Source organism: Python bivittatus, unplaced genomic scaffold (assembly GCF_059951505.1).
Source record: "Python bivittatus isolate LINGU-HERP-01145 unplaced genomic scaffold, Pbiv_v1 ctg000330_np1212, whole genome shotgun sequence".
Classification (NCBI taxonomy): domain Eukaryota; kingdom Metazoa; phylum Chordata; class Lepidosauria; order Squamata; family Pythonidae; genus Python; species Python bivittatus.
The window spans coordinates 42,349,961-42,371,172 of NW_028277058.1; the positions used below are offsets into that span (position 1 = coordinate 42,349,961).

General features: G+C 39.6%; 3 protein-coding genes and 1 long non-coding RNA gene across 6 annotated transcripts in view; 2 read left to right on the forward strand and 2 right to left on the reverse strand.

Moving 5' to 3' along the window:
• Positions 1 to 7,681, forward strand: part of ALDH1L2 (aldehyde dehydrogenase 1 family member L2) — a 28,312-nt gene extending 20,631 nt beyond the window's left edge. Inside the window, exons 16-23 of the mRNA XM_007424353.3 lie at positions 188 to 275; positions 548 to 641; positions 1,121 to 1,220; positions 2,745 to 2,843; positions 3,437 to 3,602; positions 5,310 to 5,415; positions 6,028 to 6,227; positions 7,372 to 7,681. Of these exons, the coding sequence (XP_007424415.2) occupies positions 188 to 275; positions 548 to 641; positions 1,121 to 1,220; positions 2,745 to 2,843; positions 3,437 to 3,602; positions 5,310 to 5,415; positions 6,028 to 6,227; positions 7,372 to 7,427 (909 nt within the window). The 3' untranslated portion in view covers positions 7,428 to 7,681. The remainder of the gene's footprint in view (positions 1 to 187; positions 276 to 547; positions 642 to 1,120; positions 1,221 to 2,744; positions 2,844 to 3,436; positions 3,603 to 5,309; positions 5,416 to 6,027; positions 6,228 to 7,371) is intronic.
• The window catches only part of LOC148215962 (uncharacterized), a 40,090-nt gene extending 19,408 nt beyond the window's left edge, over positions 1 to 20,682 (reverse strand). The window contains exons 1-2 of the long non-coding RNA XR_015796223.1: positions 19,924 to 20,682; positions 16,784 to 16,868 (exon numbers count right to left, since the gene is read on the reverse strand). This is a non-coding gene — a long non-coding RNA (uncharacterized LOC148215962). The remainder of the gene's footprint in view (positions 1 to 16,783; positions 16,869 to 19,923) is intronic.
• On the reverse strand, positions 9,900 to 15,070 carry NOPCHAP1 (NOP protein chaperone 1). Its single transcript, XM_007424354.4, has 4 exons — positions 14,914 to 15,070; positions 13,988 to 14,074; positions 13,161 to 13,297; positions 9,900 to 11,804 (listed from the first exon to the last, which is right to left on the reverse strand). The coding sequence occupies exons 1-4, from the start codon at positions 14,981 to 14,983 to the stop codon at positions 11,643 to 11,645; spliced, it is 456 nt and encodes a 151-aa protein (XP_007424416.1). The 5' UTR covers positions 14,984 to 15,070; the 3' UTR covers positions 9,900 to 11,642.
• SLC41A2 (solute carrier family 41 member 2) overlaps positions 20,682 to 21,212 on the forward strand; it is a 45,907-nt gene continuing 45,376 nt past the window's right edge. For all 3 annotated transcript variants that reach the window (XM_025164173.2, XM_007424355.4, XM_007424358.4), the window contains exon 1: positions 20,682 to 20,996. The gene's annotated coding sequence lies outside the window, so the exon portion shown is untranslated. The remainder of the gene's footprint in view (positions 20,997 to 21,212) is intronic.

The following is a 21,212-nucleotide window of genomic DNA, read 5'->3' on the forward strand; positions in this document are numbered from 1 at the left end:
CGTATCATGGGTTACATTAATACAAGCAAGCTTAGGCAATAAAACCAAAAAAGATAAGTAATTAAAATGCACAAATGAAGGCGCAACATTATTATTACAGGGGATACTATAATGAGATTAAAATATATTCTATGGAAAGATTCATATAGTGTATCTCTACAATCTAAATTAAATTGTTTTTATTTAGGTAACTCCACTGACTGCCTTGAAATTTGGAGAGCTCTCTGTGAAAGCAGGATTTCCTAAAGGCGTTATCAATATTTTACCTGGTTCAGGTAAAGTAGGAATATAAATATTTATAGCCTTTCTTAACCTGTTGCCTTCAGATGTGTGGAATTACAAGATCCAGAATTTTTAGTCGTCAATGTGGCCAATAGCTGTGAATTATGGAAGATGCAGTCACCAGATATCTAGAGGGCATCAGGTTGGGTTCTAAGTGTAGCTCAGGTGGAATGGGGTGAAGTACCATTAAGCAATATCCTGCCTCAAAATCCTCAGTTCACAGTTTCAGTAAAACTTATGATATTGTATCTCTCATGTCATGTAGGAGGTTTAGTAGGACAACGCTTATCAGAACACCCAGACATCCGTAAACTTGGGTTCACTGGCTCAACACCAATCGGGAAACATATCATGAAAAGGTAATCCATTCCTTTCATAACATTTTTCAGCACAAGATCTTAACCTAGAGATGCATTTTGCTCAGTGGGAAGTTGTATGAAAGTTGCTTTACCTGAGAATCTCCTTGTGATTTACCAGTTAGATAGTTAGCATTGTCAGAATAATGCTGAGTTAAACTCGATGCACCAAACTCGCTTTTGTGAGTAGCTTTCCCTGTTTTTTTTACACTCCTTCCCACTTCCAAAATCTGCTGCAACAGGTTGGGTAACCTTTGCAAATTCAGCTAGGATCCAGTCAAAGTAAGAGAAAATTGTGTTAAGATACAAGATACAATAGTATAATTATGTTTAGTATTTAACTTATTTTTGGAAAATAACTAAAATACGTATATAATAAAATATCCATACCAGAATATAATTCTTAATGTTGCTAAGTAATGAGGAAAAGGTATATGATTTTCAGCACTTTTCCTTTTGCTTGTCATTTTTATTCATTATAGCTGTGCTGTCAGTAACCTGAAGAAGGTTTCTCTGGAACTAGGTGGAAAATCCCCACTGATTATATTCAATGACTGTGAGCTTGACAAAGCTGTGAGAATGGTAAATAAGCTTTTAAGCTCCATATAAGATTTTCTTTAGAAAGAGTATGGTTAAAATGTTCCATAATATACTGTGCTTTTTATAGTAATGTTCTAGAGAAGAGTGTGCAATCTGCAGCTGTATGACACCACACGAGCTTCATTCAAATTTTAAAACCCTCCTCGAGCAATTGATGCGCATAGGAATGCCTATCATTTGGGGAGGAGAGGAGAGAAAAAGACAGAGAATTAGGCAGAGGGAGAAGAGGATGCCAGAAAGGGAAAGGTGGAGGGAAAAAGGAATGAAAATTGGTGGTTCCACCTTTTTTGATTCTAGCCCTACCCACAGTTTGCTTAAGCCCACACATAACTGAAGCTCCACAAATTAGTTCCAAAGGAAAACAGTTCTCAATATTAAATATTCAGTATTCACATTTCAGTATCCTCAAAAGATAATATGTGTTGTAGGGATAAGCAGCATGGTACCTACAGACACCTCTTCGGTAACTATCAGGTTCCTTGTCCCACTTGACTTTTTCTAAATTAAGTTAAAAATTTTGAAAGGAAGCCTCTAGTATCAGATTTCTTTGTAGCAATGCCTTCTGGCCCCACAAAACTCCCACTGGGATGGTAGAGAGCATCCTGAAGGGCTGGTTCGCCTTCTTGTAAATTAGTGTTTTAGGACTAGCCATGCTCACCACGGGCAGGTTTTCCATGGCAACCTATCTGAATACATAGATCTTCCATGGGTTTCAAAATTCAAAAAGGCCATCCAGCCCTAAAGGCTGCCTGTGATATAGTATTAAACTTTGTTAAGTGAGTAAATGGAGAGAAGTTTGGTGTAGTGGTTAAGGCATCAGGCTAGAAACTGGGAATCCATGAGTTCTAGTCCCACCTAGGCACAAAGGCAACTGGGTGAACTTGGGCCAGTCACTTTCTCTCAGCCCTAGGAAGGAGGCAATGGCAAACCACTTCTGAAAAAACTTGCCAAGAAAACTGCAGGGACTTGTCCAGGCAGTCTCCAAGAATCGGACACAATTGAACGGATAAAAAAAAAAAAGTGAGTAAATATGTACAATAAATAAATTGGGTATACTATAGTCCTTCATTGTTCAGTCACCACTTTTTTATGTCATCCACCTTCCACTGTATGCAAAAATTCCTTTCTCCTTATTGACATATATGTTATCCTTCTCCAAGCTGGTGCCCTCCAGATGAATTATAGCAGTGTTGTGCAAACTTGGCCACTTTAAGATGAGTGGACTTCTGGGAGTTGAAGTCCACTCATCTTAAAGTGGCCAAGTTTGGACAACACTGAATTATAGTATAACCCACATTGTTTCCAGCCAGCAGGGGGAGCTGAAGTCCAAAGCATCTGGATACCACTAGGTTGGAGAAGCTGAGCTACATAAAGAGAGGCTGACATTTTGCTCCAGATTATTGCTCCATTAATAGCTGAGTGAGAAGTTTTTAAACAGAAAAAGATTTCAAGGCAGCCACAAAAACAACCAAACAAAAATGGAATATTCTTTTTCTTATGATACAGGGCATGGGAGCAGTATTCTTCAACAAAGGAGAGAATTGCATTGCAGCTGGTAGACTGTTTGTGGAAGAATCCATTCATGATGAATTTGTTAAAAGAGTGGTAAGAAACTTCAAGGGTGGAGGTTGAAAAATAATTCTGCCGTACCAATCTAACTTTGTAGTTGTAATACTTTTCACTGATAAAATCTGACTAATGGAGTAAAGCTCTATATTTCTCAGTGTTTGTTGACTTTCTGAAGTGGTAGGGCTTCAGGTTTATTTAGTTTTGGCCAAGCAAGTACATTACTTTCCAAGCTCTGTTGACCACGTATTGCAGAAAGCACTTTCTGCTTCCATTTTCATTTCCCAAAGTAAGCTGATATGGATCTGTATACCAGCAAAAATCACTGACACAATAGCTTTCTTCAGTTCATTAAATCAGCATCAGATGTTATGGGCAAGATAGTGTGAAATATCTGAAGTATACCAGATTGTTTTCTTATATTTGGTTTAGGAACATATAGCTGTTACATATTACAGGCCTCTATGCCGTAGAAAGTGAGCCAAGAGAGGACAATGTCTTCTACTGTGCCAATTAACTTTAACAATCCTAATCTAGGCACTGTTTTTGAATAGGGTTATCACATTATTATCCAGAAAATCTTGCTTTATATATTATACTATTTAATCCCCACTCTCTTTGGTAATCTCTAGGTGGAAGAAACCCGGAAGATGAAAATAGGTGATCCACTTGATAGAGCTACAGACCACGGACCTCAAAATCACAAAGCACATTTGGAAAAGCTTCTGGAGTACTGTCAAACTGGACTAAAAGAAGGAGCAACTTTAGTATATGGAGGAAGACAAGTATGCAGACCAGGTAAATAAGATCTAATATAGGAGGGTTTCATTACATTTACATTAATTATAAGTGTGCTGCAGTTCAAACACATGGAACATTTAAAAGAAAAATTGTTCATTATCTTAGGGGCAGGAACTTAGAAAAATTGAAAGTGGCAAATTACATCTTCGGGGAAAAATCCTTGCCTCTTATAACTGCAAGAAGTGCATCTAAAACCAAATTGATTTTATTTATTATTTTTATTTATTTATTGGATTTGTTAAGGCTTCCCAACTCCAAGAAGACTCTGGGCAGCATACAGTAAGTCTAATACATATGTTGAAAACACAACTAAAAACAGAAGTGGCAGAGAAAAAGGCAGTTCACTCAACAAACCTTTCATTTTGATCCCTAATTTCTCCAGAGGCCACTCCAGAATGAAAGGGGGACTTGCTAATCATTAGGGAGCTGCAGCAAACAGTTCTTTTGGTATTGTGCTTTCATCCTCCTATTGTGGTCCTATAAAACAAAAATAGCACCCTATGTTCTGAGCAATCATGAGTGTAGTATGGAAGTTCTATAAGTAAGTGAATGGTTTATCCAAAGCCATGCCAAACTCATGCTGGCAGGATGGAACAATGGTGCTTTCCTTCATTCTTTTCTATTTTGAGATTGTTGGGTTTGTTTATGAAGAATTGGCCATTGAAGTCATTGGGAGTGTAATAATGTACATCAACATACAGCCTTCCCCTGTCCTTGGTTTGTGTTCAGGACATGCCTGAATACCGGGATTTCCTTTGACTGATCCAAAGTCTCAATTCTCCCAATCTCTTCTCCCAATTGTCCCCATTTTTGCATCTAAAGACATCAAAGGTCTGGTTTTGGAGAAGAGCCTCAGAATTTTCTCTGGGACAGGGAAGGATTTCAGAGAGTGGATCTTTCTGCCTGGGAGCAGACTTCCCTGCTTTCGCTGGAAGAATTTCAATCTATTCTCTGATCCCTGGAATAATCTCCCAGCAATTGCAACAGAAGGATTGCAACAAATCAGGTCCACTTGGGTATAAATTCTTAAGTTCAGGATGCTTCTGCCTAGTGTTGGGTCTTTGTCATTTTATCACCTTTCAGCTTTGTTTCCATTTGAAGCATTTTCTTCAGATGTAATGAAAATCATAATGCAGCTTTACTTATTTAAATATGGCACATTATATGAAATTTGACTAAATGGAGTGATAGACAATGGAAATACACGACGTTAGCAACTGGGCCACCATAGATAGGCCAGAATCCTCCATGGCTGATGTTGTTCATCACCACATCTTTCCTTTTCTCTTTTTATTTTTAAATTATATTATACTCAGCTGGTGGCCCACCAAAATGTACCTTGCTATTTTTACAACAACTAATTATTCAATTTTATTCCTGCAGTCATATCATAAGGGTTAAGTAGTTATAAAGCGTGTAGAGGATTGGGAGAAGAAGAGGAAGAAGATAACCTATTGTAAAATGCACAACAGAAACTGTAAACTTAGTTGCAGAGGGATCCCGCTATAACACCATTATGTTTGGGAACTAAAGTTATATTGACTGGGTGCTCTTGTTAAAATAATCAATTGTCTAAAAATTTGAAGACCTCCATTATTAACAAAGTTGCATACAAAATGCATTGCTGAAGACTGATAACCTATAATATGACCCATGTATCAAAGTAGAAAATGCTGGAGGTCCCATCTTTTTTTTTTCCAATAGGCTTCTTCATGGAACCTACCATATTTACTAATGTTGAGGATGATATGCATATTGCCCATGAAGAATCCTTTGGGCCAGTAATGATCATTTCCAAGTTCAAAGATGGGTATGTCCTGCTCTAATTAATGCTGTTGTTGTTACAAGCTTTTCAAGCAATGGATCCTTGCAATTAATAATCATATGTAGAAGACAAAGTGAACCTGCTTCACTCCTTTTCTATGTTGCAATCTACACATTGGAGAAGAACTTCTGTGAAATAGGTTCCTCCCCTAATTTGGAATCCTGTATAATAACTACTGATGGTCTCTCCCAGTCTATGGCCATAGGAATCATGCAATTGTTAATTTTGTGGATTAAATGTCATTGCTATATCCCCTGTTGATACATTCTAGCCAAGTCTCTAGAATACTTCATAAAAATACCAGAAAGAGGTTGGGTTCACAGGTGGTACTAAACAATGTTTTGTTTAAACCATATTTTACTCAATTACACCACAGTGGCTGGGTTTGCAACTCCAGAAAGCTATAGAAAATTATTTACAAACCACAATTCCTAAACTATATGCTAAACGAAACTAATTTTATTATGGCTTAGTACAATACAAGAACCCAATGTATGCAACAAAATCTGAGGCTGAAAAACAATATGGACACCTAGATTTAGCATCTCTGGTATGTTTTATGCTGTCTATATGTTAGATGTTTCTTTATTGCCATAGAGATGTTGATCGAGTGTTAGAACGAGCCAACAGAACAGAATATGGTTTGGCTTCAGGTGTTTTCACCAAAGACATAAGCAAAGCACTGTATGTCAGTGACAAACTGGAAGCTGGAACTGTTTTTATTAACACCTATAACAAAACTGATGTGGCAGTACCATTTGGTGGATTCAAGCAGTCTGGTTTTGGAAAAGATTTAGGTAAGTGCGTGTTTTCCTCTAGACTTGCAATTATGTTTACCAAGTGACATATATCAAAGATGGGAAACATCACCTTCCAGAACTTGTGGCTCCTATTCTCAGTCAACATGGCCAGCTTTTGTAGTGTAATGACAAATGGATTGCTTTAGACTGCCTGTCCTCTTGTACAGTATGATTTTTGTAATGGAGCAATTTTCAAAATGCATTTGAAAGCAGAGTGAATTAGAATTTTGGAAGCTGTGCTATTTTACTGTTAAAATTAGAACACACATCCAGTACTGTAAATTGCAGCCTCAGCAGGTGATGGTGCCTGACAATCCTGTGTGAAAAGAACGTGCAATTTAGAACCTGCTGCAAAATGCAGGGTTCCTTTAGAATAGAGGCAGGCAATCTTTTAACATCTTAAGCTGTACTTTTAAAAAATAAAATGGTTTTGGTCCCTGGAGGAGGTGTAAGGCTGTAATTCCACCTATTATGTCATCCCCCTCCCCAGCCAAACAGGCTTAATGATCCAGCGGAAAGCACCTTCTCAGAAGGGTGTGGGGGAGTTCAGACAAGTGCAAAAATAGGGTCTGGAGAGGCCACATTGGTCCAGGGACTATTGAGTGCCTACCTTTGCTTTGAATTTCAGAGCTTGAAATCCTGTAGTATCTGTTTCAGCAATTATTTAATGGCCACATTTTTATCAGGCAATTGTTAATTGCCCACTTTATGTATCATTGTATAACAGGAAATCTAGACAGATAGTACTAAGGTTTTTTTGTAATATGCACCATCTTCTAGCCATGTCCCCAGGGCACCTCCCACCTGCCTGATCTTCCCAGAGCCTTCCCCTTCTCATCCTCCCCCTCCAGGAACTCAAACATGCAACGTGCACATATCCCATTGGCCTGCCCAGCCTTCCTCTCCCTGCCCACCTCAACTGGACCTTCAATCTTTAGTGTGCATAGAAGTCTACCTACTCTTTAGGGGAAGAAAGACTACTATCAAGACTCCTTCCCCAAATTATTTTGGGTTTCTATGCAGATTAAAAAAAATTGTCCCTAGTATTGCATTTTTGCTTGCTTTTTACAAACACTTCCATTGTGAGGAACTTTGAATCCTTGGAGACTCCAACTATTGCAGACTTTCTTATTCCTTTTAGGTGAAGAAGCTCTTAATGAGTACCTGAGAACAAAAGCTGTAACTGTGGAATATTAAGCAGCTCAGCCAAGAAGCCCCATTTCTTCCTCTGACCCAAGGCAACTACAGGATTACAACGGAAAAAGTAGAAAATGCTTCCTGACATGAACATGCAAGCCAGTGTCTCAGTGCAATGAGCCAATTAAGAACATTTGCATTTATTCACAGTAGGATTCATCAGTGGACTTCAGTACTTGCTACGGATTAATCATAAAGTATTTTCTCCTGTAGCTGTAATGTTCTCCTCCATCTACAGTTGCTGACATTTAGGGCTATCTGAAGGTGAGATGGGAATCTAGTAACCATCAAACTTCTGACACTCTTAACTCCACAGTGAACCCTTTACTTAAGTGAGAAACATGCTACAAACTTTTATTTGTCCGCAGTAGCCATGTGGGTCTTGGTCACATTATACCAGCATCATGCTTTTTTCCTGCAATAGATTTAGCATATTTTAACTAGCTCAGAAAAGCAGTTCACCATAAACATTGTTTATACACCCAAGGAAGTGCACTTATTATGAATCTGTACAATAAAGAATTGAACATCTGTGTTAGCCCCTGAATTAAAAAGTTGTAGAACTATTTTATACAGTACTGTAATCTGTTTGCCAATGAGCTGTATGTAATCTATAATTGTGGATGCCAATTATATTAAATAAATGCTTTTTGGATGTCCTATAATATTTAATGACCTAGAATTGCATCTGTAAGAGAATCTCTCTCGCTCTCTCACACATACACAATACTCTAAAGCATATAGTACTGTAGTACATATTAACTTTTGACTTAGGAAAAAGTCTGAACACAACCATTGTGAATGATTCAATAAAACATGATTAAAACAAACCATGGATTAATGCAATGTGTGAACACAACCATGTCAGGTCTTGAGCGTCTTTACTACTTGCAACTGCAAAATACAGTCGTGTGAAAAAGAAAGTACACCCTCTTTGAGTTCTATGGTTTTACGTATCAGGACATAATAAAAATCACCTGGTCCTTAGCAGTTCTCAAAAGTAGGTAAATACAACCTCAGATGAACAACACATGACATATTACACCATGTCATCATTTGTTTTACAAAAAAAGTCAAAATGGAGAAGCCATGTGTGAAAAACTAAGTACACCTTATGATTCAATAGCTTCTGGAACCACCGTTAGCAGCAATAACTTGAAGTAATAGTTTTCTGTATGACTTTATCAGTCTCTAACGTTGTTGTGGGGGAATTTTGGCCCACTCTTCTTTACATTGCTTCAGTTCATGGAGGTTTGCAGGCATTTGTTTATGCACCACTCTCTTGAGGTCCCGCCACAGCATTTCAATCGGGTTGAGGTCTGGACTTTGACTGGGCCATTGCAACACCTTCTTTTCTTTTTCAGACATTCCGTTGTAGATTTGCTTGTGTGCTTGAGATCGTTGTCCTGTTGCATGACCCAATGTCGGCCAAGTTTTAGCTGTTGGACAGATGGCCTTACATTTGACTCTAGAATACTTTGGTATACAGAGGAGTTCATGGTTGACTCAATGACTGCAAGGTGCTCAGGTCCTGTGGCTGCAAAACAAGCCCAAATCATCACTCCTCCACCATCATGCTTGAAGGTTGGTATGAGATGTTTGTGCCGATATGCTGTGTTTGGTTTTTGCCAAACATGGCACTATGCATTATGGCCAAACATCTCCACTTTGGTCTCGTCTGTCCAAAGGACAGTGTTCCAGAAGTCTTGTGATTTGTTCAGATGCAACTTTGCAAACCTAAGCCGTGCTGCCACGTTCTTTTTAGAGAGAAGAGGCTTTCTCCTGGCAATCCTTCCAAACACAACATACTTGTTCAGTCTTTTTCTAATTGTACTGTCATGAACTTTAACATTTAACATGCTAACTGAGGCCTGTAGAATCTGAGATGTACTTCTTGGATTTTTTGCAATTTCTCTGAGCATTGCACGGTCTGACCTTGGGGTGAATTTGCTGGGATGTCTGCTCCTGGGAAGTTTGGCAACTGTCTTGAATGTTTTCCACTTGTGAATAATCTTCCTCACTGTAGAATGATGGACTTTAAATTGTTTGGAAATGGCCTTATAACCCTTCCCAGATTGATGGGCAGCAACAATTGCTTCTCTAAGATCATTGCTGATGTCTTTACTCTTTGGTATTGTGTCAATGCTCAAGACCAGCAAACTCCTAAAACTTCAGCTTTTATAGAGATAGTCGCACTTGCTGAGGATCAATTGATCAAGGGCATTTGATTAGCAGCACCTGGCTGCTACTTAGCCTCTTCATACCTATGGAAGCAGTAAGGGTGTACTTAGTTTTTCACACATGGCTTCTCCATTTTGACTTTCTTTTTTGTAAAACAAATGACAACATGGTGTAATATGTCATGTGTTGTTGTTCATCTGAGGTTGTATTTACCTACTTTTGAGAACTGCTAAGGACCAGATGATTCTTATTATGACATGATACATAAAACCATAGAACTCAAAGACGGTGTACTTTCTTTTCACACGACTATATTTATTTATTTATTGAAAACAACCATTGTAGTATAAAACATAGTGAACAGAAAGATAAGACTAGCGTCTATCTCAAAACAGAAATATTAGCAGAAAGATAGTTTGCCATTTGTATCTTGCATGTGGGCTTTCCAGGAATATACTATGGAAAACATAAAGCAGAACTCAGTGGGTTATGGTGTAATCTAGAACAGTTCTTCCTCTGTCATTGAGAAATAAAATGTAATGACATTACATTGCTTATTCCGATTTATCAATTTTTCACAAAGCACCTAGAAAACTTTAGAGCAAATGTACCTAAATTTTATTTTTTACATTTATATATTACACTTATTATTATCAACCCAAATCTATTCATTGCAAGATGGTCCTCTTAATTGAAGGTTATGGACCATAATCTACCATATACAGTATGGGGCTATTAATAGTTGCTGCTTCTAGAATGTTCAGCCTATTTGACTTTTCATGTCAAACATTCCTGATTTGTATTCAACTCCATTTTCAAGTAAGCAATAACAACTCAAATACTATTTATTCAGAAATCAGACCTCCTTATTCAGTGGAATGTATGCTCTGGTAAGAATGCATAAACCTAACAAATTGTCCATAAAAATAAAAATATAACTAATTTCAGTTCAAATTTGCATTCATTTTGCAAGTTAATGCCTTTTACAGTATAAAGTAAATACTGAACATCCTAGCCATTAACCCTTTTTCATTGTAGAAAACTCGGATTAAGAATTTGAAGTCTTAGGACAGACAGTTGTTTTGTAATCTTAGCATTTAAACCACGTAAGGAGAACCAATGATCCTCCAGATATTGTTTAATATCCTGGCATCCTGCATCATCAACCATACTGGCTGGGATTAACAACTCTCAATCTGATTTGTACATGTTTTGGACATTAAAAATACACTGGATTCCCAACAGCATAGCTCATACTCAGTTATGAATGCTGCTTACCCACAAACATCTCTCTCAATCTAACACAATTCTCGTTCACTTTTATATTAAAGTACAGTTCATGCAAGGTGAGTAATCTATGTCAAAAAAGCCATAGAGATCAGACTTTTCTCAAAGTGTCAGGTCTAAGGTGTTAAGGGAACCCAATATGCACATGGGTGTTTGGCAAATTGAAACATGGTGCCTCAGGGTTTTTTGTCTTGGATTTTTAAAAACAAATCAGCATCAATCCCAACCAGACCTGGGAGTTAGGAATGTAGACCGAAGGCAACTAGCTCCCCATTTCCAGGTTAGAACTATAACTGAAACACCTTACAAGTTCTTCAAGACGCCACTAGCCATAACATATAACAGTTGGTCACCAATCCACATACTCTGGAACTGGAACAATATAGAGTAAATGACCTTTTGTTCCAGAGGCATTTTCACTCATCTCTATGTAATCCAAGAACTGGTATTATCAAATGTTATTAAACATTAAAACATAAATAGTCCATAGCTATCTTCAGATTGGCTCTTCTGTTTCTGTCTAATCCAATTATTCTTTCTGTTTTTCCCTCCATTTTACAGATGGGATCCTCATCAATTTCTTCTGACTTGATACCACACCTGCAGAAAGATTTTCTACAGCTCTCAAAATATGAAGTGCATAAAATAAGCTTATTAATACATAGCCCAACATTCCGAGAGGCCTTGAAAAAAATGAGGATTACATGTCAGATATTGAAATGGACAGCAAAATAAGGCTAATTCACCTCATTTTTTACTATCCAAAATTTCTATTCGGCCTTCTCTTTTTGGTAAAGGAAGCTTAATATTTTCTTCTGTAACTTCTTCACAGATAGAGCTGTCCTCACATTCTGAATCATCTTCTGATTCTGTTGTATCAGAGTCATTCAGTTCCACTAAGGCCACATTCTGCAACAATTTAATAACGAAAATAAGATACTATTAAGTGCAGAATAAAAGTGTAAACGAACATCAATTTTAGTGCTGAACTAAGAAATCAAAAACTCTCAATTTCTAGCTTCAATGACTATTATCTTAGACTTAGAAAGTATCAACATCAGTTCATAAACTATCTCCACAAGTTTCTACCCATCCCACCAAATCTAATAGGGAGGCATGCTCCAGACCCCTTTATTAAAATGTCATCTTGCAGGACTGAGGAGGTGGGCCTTCTCTATCTTGGCCCCTGTCCTATGGAGTAGCCTTTCCTGATCCTCTTGACCTTCCAGAAGGCCATAATGATCAGACTTTTCCCAAAGTGTTAGGTCCAAGGTGTTAAGGGAACCCAATATACACATGGTGTTTGATGAACTGAAACATGGTGCCTCAGTTTTTCTTTGTATTGGATTTTTTAAAACTTTGATTATGGGGTTCTGTTTATATTGGTTTGGGTAAATGGATTACTTTCCATCCTGAGTTATCTATTTAAGATGATCGGCCATAGAAATTAATTTATTAATTATTAAATTATAATATTATTAATAATTAATTAATTAATGCTGCTTAGGCGAGTCTTCTGGGCATGAGTTGGCCACCTCAGTGAACAAGCAATGTAATATCAGTGTTTGAAGAAACCTTGGAGACAATGTAGTTGAATGCTGTCTTCAATGTCAGAAGGTGCTATAGCAATCCTCCCAAATCTGGGGCTCTTCTGGGGTATCTGGTGTATTACATGCAGAGTTTTTAGCAAAGCTTGTCCCTGATCAGGCTGAGGGGGAATTCTGAGCGATACAGCCCTTGGACATCTGGAATGCATCAAGGGAAAAAAAGCTGCTCTGACACTTTCCTTAAAATTGCTCTCCAGCTTTTGCCTCAAGAGCTTTTATGCGCTTAACTGGAAAACTTTATGACCCCATCCCCTTGGCCTCCTGAAAATATGGCTTTTCAGGTGGGTTCTGGGGGACTGCTGTATAGCAATGCGACTTTTATACATTTTTTAGCTTTGTAATTTTAGTCATGATTTTATTTTATTTTTTAATTTGTATTCTGTTTTTAATACTTAAACTATGTAAGCCACCTAGTGTTCTGGCTGGTTTCAGAGGGTCAGATAAATTTCATAAATAAATGAAAAATTACTTCAATCACAGCACAAAAGTCAATTTCAACAAAAAAACTGATAAAATCCAGATACTATTGTATTATTGTACAGTTTTTGAAGAGGTATAGACACTAAAGAATAACAGGAAGTTATTCTTCTTTTGGTGCACCATAAACAGAGTATAATGCTCCATGCCTAGGCATTAATTAGAAAAAAAATATATTCACCATTTCAATTATGTTTTCCATCGAAGGATCTACATGTTCAATGTCAAACTCTCGGCCAGGCCTGCTGTCCATTTCTCTTTTCAGCTGATTATTTGCACTAGCCATCTGTGGCAGAAAATTCTGCACCTTATCCAAAACTAATGTACAAAAAGTGTTTAAGCAGATATTAATGTGCTTATAAAAAAGACTTAATTAAAAAAAAACCCACTGGTGAGGGCAGGAAGGAGATAGGGATGGCCTGCAACACCCTACATACAGGGAATGAGAACACAGAAAATCTACATAGAACAGCAGTGATAAATATGTTCTTAATAAATTGCCACATTGCAAGATAAAATTATTCTGAAAAGTCCAAACCTCAAATGCCAGGAAATGAATTTAAATAAAGATCTGCTATGCAAAGATATATTTCTGGATATTTAGTTTAGCCAATACTAGCTGTTGGGGAGGGGGGAACCAATTTTAATATTCACTCTCTGCTCTGCATAAATGAGAGAAAATGCATGATCCTTCCCAAAGACACCCACATATATTTAAGCTTTTAATTCTTTGAAGTACTTGAGGATACATCCCCTCCCCTAAAGCCAAGACTTCATTTATGATTATTATTTTCTAACATACATATATAGTTCAGAAAAGGCTCTTCACGGTCCTCTGTGTTTTTCAAACTTGGCAACCTTAAGAGGTGTGGACTTCAATTCCCCAGCTGGCTGGGGAATTCTGGGAGTCGAAGTCCACACCTCTTAAGGTTGCCATTTTGAAAAACACTGCTCTAAGCCAGCAAATACTATCAGATATGACTCACTGTGGTGAAAATATATACTTACGGTTGCTCCTGGGCAGCCTGGCTGTCTCTAAGCTTGTGGCTTTCTTTTTAGCATGTTTTGAACTGAGCAAAAGTGTTTCACCGATACCTAGAAATCCAGAAGCCCTGCTTCAGTTGAATAGGCACATACTACTGATTTTACTAGTATTTGTCTCTAAAGACAGCTTTGGGCTCTCCTGCAGATAGTTGATGCAGATTAGTTTATTCTAATAGCCAGATGCTCTACTGTGAGAAGCGCTGCACTCTTTCCCACCCCGTGCACTACAGAAAGCAAATATCGTAAGATAAGATAATACTGAAGAGATACAGTATAAACTAAGCAAAACATTTTGAGATATTGTGGCCTTCAAAGGTGGAAACCACGAAACCATTTGCACCTACATTTAAGCAAGCATTAATATATGAGAAACAGTGAAGTCAGAAGTGAGAAAGTCGAGATAGAAAGGATTTTTTTCCCAGAGCAAATTCTTTCCTACCTCTAATTTTGGCAGAGAGGTGCATTAACACTTTCTTAAAGTTTGCAAGAGAAGTTGTACCTTATTTTTGTACGTGATGAGGTTGCATGATTTTATTTATTCGTGCAACACCTCACGGATACCACGTTCCTACAAGGCTTTGGGTTTTTTCCCCCCTTTGGCTTAGTTAGTGTTCAAACTTGCAGAATCCGGACGGAAAGCAACAAAACCACAAGTTACTGGTTACTGCAGTGCTTCTCAACCTTGGCAACGTTAAGATGGGTGGACTTCAACTCCCAGAATTCCCCAGCCAGCAGAGCTGGCTGGGGAATTCTGGGAGTTGAAGTCCACCCATCTTAACGTTGCCAAGGTTGAGAAACACGGGGTTAGTGGAAAGGGTCGAGATCAGGAAGAACGACATTCGCTCCTTGCCCTACGGCCGCTCTCTTTGCACCCATTCATCGCCAGTTACCTCCTCCGCCTCCCACGGAGAGAAGCTCCCGGGATACCCCCGGACACGCGTTACCATCGCTCTGCGCCATCCAGCCCAACACCAGCCCCGGTCGCGGGAGCGACACGCACCGCCTCCCGGAGGAAGCCGGAACACGCGGGCGGGAACGGGCGAGCCAGAGCGGTTTCGCGAGCGTAACAGCGCCACCTAGAGCACAGAGGGGCTGCGTGAGGCTCGAAAGGGCTTTATGGTAGGATCCGTAATCAGAGTAAATCCTCTCACATAGTGAAAAGAAAAAAAACACACCAACACGTATTAGGACCCATCATACTACATTTTCAGGGCATGTTCAGAAAGAAATCCGCGAGGTCATGGAGTCTGATGGAATGGTGGGAATTTTATTCCAACATGCCGGAAGAGCATCAAATTGCAGAAGTCTGGTAGTATGAAGAAGTTCCCCTTTGTGCTTTATTTAAGATAGTCGTAACTTTTTTCCTGCAAGCCTCTTTTATAGGTTCCAAGTGGCGGTTTTGTGTATCAGTAAACCAGTACACAATTCCCTTCCTGCAGAGATGTTACGATGCCATTCTATAGATACAGGCTCGTGACTCATGCAACAAAACAAAGGACTGATAGTTTTGCATTATTAAAAGTATACCATACCCAAGTACCCCCTTCCTATTTAGGTTAAAAAAGCCCAGTTTGAAGAAGAATCGGACAGTTTACCAAACCATTTTGTAACAATTCTAATAAAGGCATTATCCTCTCGATATCCTCCCAAAGATGCAGGATAGGAAGAGTATTGACGCTTTGGAACTTTGGTGTTGGAGAAGACTCCTGAGAATACCATGGACAGCCAAGAAAACAAACCAATGGATCATCAAACAAATCAACCCAGAGTTCTTACTCAAGGCACATATGACCAGGCTCAAATTATCCTACTTCAGACACCTTATGTGAAGACCTAGTTCTCTGGAAAAGGCTATAATGCTGGAAAGGTGGAAGGAAAGAGAAGAGGACAACCAGCAGCAAGGTGGAAGAGGCTCAGCTACAGTTTTTTCTCAGTCTCAGTTGGCTATGGGTGCACCATTAGAAGATCTAAAGAACCAATTAAGGACAAATCATCATGGAGAAAATCTATTTATGTGGTTGCCAAGGGTTGACACCAATTTGAATGGCATGTAATCAATCAATCCTCTCAATATGTGTGTTTTACAATTACAAGATTGCAATAATGTGATTGCAACCATTTTGTAGACCTTTTCAGTTTAAAATTTTTTTTTCTGTAATGTTTCAATAAGGTCACAATTATCTCATCAGAAATTATTTTTTTCCTTGCAAATTCACATTCAATAGACAAACTTGCTAGTCAGTGTAACCATTCTTTTTTGTTTTTCTGTTTAACACCTGCTGCTTTTGATGGCCAAGGGGCTGTTGGAACTTCTTTCCCGTTCTACCACTGAAATTTTGTGTGGAAACCGACAACACAGGATAAGCAGGTAACTTCTTCCCAGACCTTTCCATTATCCATGGGGTCAATGTCCATTTATTATGGCATTTTATCCCTCTTATCAGCTGTCTGCTCTTTGTTTGTGCACAGGGAAGCTATTTCTTGAAAGAGCCTGTCATACACACAGAACAATCTCTTTGCCTCTCAGACTACAAATCCCCAGAAGTACACACACTCTTTTGTAGAGAACAGACTGATTCAGCGCAACTGCTTCTAGCTGCTTCCAGCAAATGTAAATCTCCACAAAATAAATAAATGAGGAAACGATTTGATATCAATATCTTTACACATATTCTGCAATGCAGCGTCAGGTCCCCCTCCACTTCAGAGCAATGGGACCAGCTTGGGCTGAGCTACCCTTAGCTCTTGGGTAAAGCTTACCTTTTCTATTCTATCTCTCATGCTTCTGTCCTGCATCTTCCACAATGATGAATGGCACATCAAGTAAATGGTCTCTTCTCATTTCCTGTACATTCAACAAAACGACTTCAGTCAATGATGTTAAGCTTTAACTCATTCATTGTCATGCTTATATGATTCTATTCTATGATGCTGTTTTTACTGTTGTTGATCTTACTTCATTATTAAGATTGTTCTTAATTTTGTTGTGATGACTACTGTGCATGCCAACCATGTTGAGTTTGATTTTATGGCAGAAAAACAGCCTTGCTCAAGGTGGGATCCTATTGTCGCAGGCCTATCAGTATTTATTGACTTACAATATTTAACCAATTTTATGCTGCCTCAATCACAAAAGGAGGCTGAGAGTTAAAAACAATATAATGATTTAAAAAAATACAATTTCATAGCTCATTGGGGGAAGAATAAAAGCAAGACTCATAAAATATGAATCTAATATATCCAGGAAGTGGATCATAGTCCACCCTTATCCAGAGCCTGTTGGACATTTCTGGTATGTGCAGAAGTTAACTTGCAAAACCAGTATTTCCTGAATTCAGTCACAGATAAACATTATTTGAACATAACATGGCAGGTATTTTTTACTAAGCAAATAATGTGACTGTACATACTCTTACAGAATACATGCCTACTCAGTAAGATCCATTGAATTCAGGGGGTTCCTCTCTGAACCTAGAAGTAAATGGCAGGTTATAAGAATTCCTTTCCTGTTAAAAGGTTCCATGCTACTTGTCCACATCCTATTTTAGTAGAAGACCGGATTCACATATTGTGCTAAACCATCAAGCAATTTCTTTGCTTTTTAGCCTAGCATAATGAATAAACCCAGAGATTATGGCTTAAGCAGAGGTCACTAAACTTGTCTAATCCCAGGTATCTCCCCGTAAAGCCGGAGGGGCAAAGGTTGCGTGTGGCCACCAGCATTCATCTTGGGACTCTTGGTTTTGTTGCTAAGTCATGGTTTGTTTTTGTTAGGGTTTGTGAAATTAATGACAATAGGTAACTTCATACATTGTGCCAGGCTATTAATGGGGCCTGCAGACCACAATAGCTAGATTCACATCACATGCTTTGTGTACCCAAATCAAGCAAAGCACATTACGGCCTAGAGCTGTGTTTCTCAATGAGAACTTTAAGAGGTGTAGAAATCAATGCCCAGAATTCTGGAAGTTGAAGTCCACACCTCTTAAAGTTGCTGAGGTTGAGAAACACTGGCCTATAGTAATGTGCAAATATTGTTTTAGGATATTTAATCTGCCGTTTGAGACTGGGAGGCAATATCTACTTTGTGGTAGTTAATCTTTTTGGATCAGTGGGAATGTATGAAATATGAAATGTTGTGGGCACTCTCAAAAAGTGGTTGCCACAGCAATCAGATTAGAAGGTAGATTGGTGAGGCTGGGTCCCACCATCCACTCTACTTCTCTCCCCGTGGATATCCTCTTATCCTGTGGGCAGCTGGGCATATTTCCAAATAAAGCACTGGTTTGCAACCGGGGATCATTTTTATGTTTTATAATACCTACAGTTCAATATTATCCTTTGAACCATGAAAAAGCATGCATGTTGTAAAACTTAGGCCTTGTTAAAAATATGAGCTAAATTCCCCCAATTAAGTATGACCAATGCTAAGTTCACACACACTTGCTCCTCAAGAGTGTGAAATAATCCTGCAAGTCCATTCATAAAGTCACCTGTGATTAAAACTGTAGGAGTAAAATTAAGAAAATGTATCATAATGTAATATTTGGCAAAGAAAACCCACTGCCTTTAAAAGAGTAGTAGTGCTGGATTGAATTAAATTAAATGAATATGTAATATGCCAAACACTGGCAAACAGATGACTACCTGTTATTTTTGAAATCTTCTGCTAATTGTTAGGCCTGGCAGGTGCCTCTGAGATTACAGTAAAGCATTCCCTTAAGGTATTCACATTATCTTTCACTAAAATTACTCATACGCTTGTAGCTTATTCACTCTACAGACTAGATAGAATTTGCTCTATGCTTCTGATTGTTACATATATTTTTTTTATCAAGAAGTACACCTTGAGATTAGGAAAAGCAATTGGATAATTTAAGAGATGACAATGAGAAGTGACACCTCCATATTACAAAGTCCAGTCCACATCACTTGTTATTACACCACTCTGAATGTCCTGTGATGTATACATTTAGATTATGATGAATCCTGTTAGAACAAACAACAGAATGGAATCAAGATCCTATCCACCTTGAATTTCTCAGTCCCTGTAAACTCTTGCTTATATTTTTGTGCATTACTGGCTAGGAAGATTTTGGCAAAAAGCAGCCTATATAACTTTAAGGTTTTTTTTAAATTAATGCTATTTCTTGCAAAATACCATAGCAGTTGAATCTGCAGCCCAATTCTTTATACATGAGAATATAATCTTGTGCATCCCGATCTGCTATCTAGTAACCCAGAAGTAAATCCAATTTGATTTGATAGAACTTTCTCCAAAGAGTGATGAGAGTTCAGTTTGGAGGCTTTTGATCAAATCATTCAATCCAAACTGATTTAATTTGGAAAGTTGATCAATTTGATCAAGTTACATTCAAATCTGATATTGCACAGTATTGCTTCTCGGCCTTTTGGCTCACAAGAAGAGTGTGATATTGCACAGCCCTATTATTTATTCCCCCCCCTTTCCCCTTTCCTTCCATTTTTATCATCTTATCTGATGAAGAATTATGGAGTACTTGAAAGTTTTTACCTCTTTTGTGATATTGAATTGGCTTAATAAAAGTATTGTTCTAATATGTGTTCTGGAACCTTTTTTTTATGGCCAGTATGGCTTCTTGCTTTCTATAATAAAGTTTTATTGTTGAAAATTGTTTGACTGGAGAGGAGCAGAGGTTGCTACCACTGTGAAGCAATTCATTTGTTTTAGGTGATGGGCTGCTTAAAAGGGGAGAAAGAACGAGATTAAAGGGTATTTCTGTTATCTTATCTTCTTTGCCCTTGCTACAGCTGCTTAAAACTGCCTCCACCGCAGAACTGAAAGAAGCCTTTGTTTATTTCTCGAAAATATGGTTATCTTTTTGTTCGTATTATTGTTCTACATAGTTATTGTTACTCACATGTTATGCCTTGGAAGGTCTTGTGGAAAAGAAAAGAGGACGTTGATCTAAGGGCATCATGAGGATGGCATCACGGCATCTTTAGTTTTGTCTCTCCTATTTCTTATTGGGATGAGGAGCAACATTCCCAGATGTTTTTACCCATTTTTTGAGTGGAGAGAATTGCTCATCACTTGATTCTTATTTTGCACTTGTTAACCCATGCTCCTCCCACTTGTTCCTCCAAGAAGGAAAAGCACGTTATGGAAAGCAGACTGCAACCTATTTTGCATCTGAGGCTTGATCTGAGCTGTGCTGAATCTTGCCACAGTAACAATTACCTGGGCTTGGTTTTTTGCCTCTGTAGCTGGTCAGCCAACTGAAAGCTTATCATTACTGTGCTGCATTTTCTGCTATGTACTTTAGGTCCCCTACTGCCGCTGTCCTCCAGTTTGCTGCGGGAGGCCATCATGCCGGCTTGCTCCCTCCAAACCCCCTTTCCGGTACAATATTGCGCGCCCTCCATGCCTTATGCAATGACTTATTCAAACGAAGGCAGCATGGCACCCACACCCCCAAGCCCCTCCTTGAGTTCCTCCAGAGAGGTTCGGCTTCAAAGGCCACGCTGGCTGGGGATCATGGGCGCTGAAGTCCAACTCATTTAGAGGGCCCCGGGCTTGGGGAAGGTTGGCCGACCAGGTGGCTCTCCACCCCGCCTCCTACTGGGGCTCCCGTCACGACCGCATGGGAACGCGGCCAGCTGGCCGGACCCAGGACGCGTCGTCGCCCTGTTCTGCTCCCCGCGCGCGCCGGGCGGGGCGGCTGGTCCTCGCAGGCGGCATCGCTGGCGCGCGCGGGCCACATCACCCGGGCCGGGGGCTCCCGGCTAGACACGCCCCTCGCCCCCGCCGACTTTGGCCGCGCCTGCTCAGTGGGGGCGGAGGCCCCGAGGAGCTGTCAGCGCCTCAGCGGCCGTCGGGCAGGTTCCTTCTTCCTGTGAAGAGCGGGCAGCCTCTGGGCTGCGCCCGACGGAGGATGGCGAGCGGCGGCGGCTGCTGCGAGAGGCTGCGGCCAGCCCCGCCGCCCCTGGCCAGGTAGGACTGGGGCCGCGGGAGGCGGCTGGAGATGGGCGCGGAGGCGGGAGCCGGAGGAGGGGATTCCCTGGCCCGCGGAGGAGGGGGGGGGGTCCCAGAAGGAAAGTAAAAGAGTGACGTTGCTCTTTGCTGAGAGCAAACCTGCCTCTCGCCTCCGGCACCCGGGCCTGGGGCTTTCCTCGCCCCCCCTCTTGGAAGTCCCCTTCTTCCAGCTCT

Bases quoted from the DNA above. Each gene is read 5' to 3' on its own strand.
- NOPCHAP1 (XM_007424354.4), bottom strand. From the start codon at position 14,983: ATGGCGCAGAGCGATGGTAACGCGTGTCCGGGGGTATCCCGGGAGCTT. The intron at 14,075-14,913 runs GTAACTGGCGAT...CTGGATTTCTAG, and splicing joins CTCCGTGGGAGGCGGAGGAG to GTATCGGTGAAACACTTTTG. The intron at 11,805-13,160 runs GTGAATATATTT...AAATTGTTGCAG, and splicing joins TGGAAAACATAATTGAAATG to AATGTGGCCTTAGTGGAACT.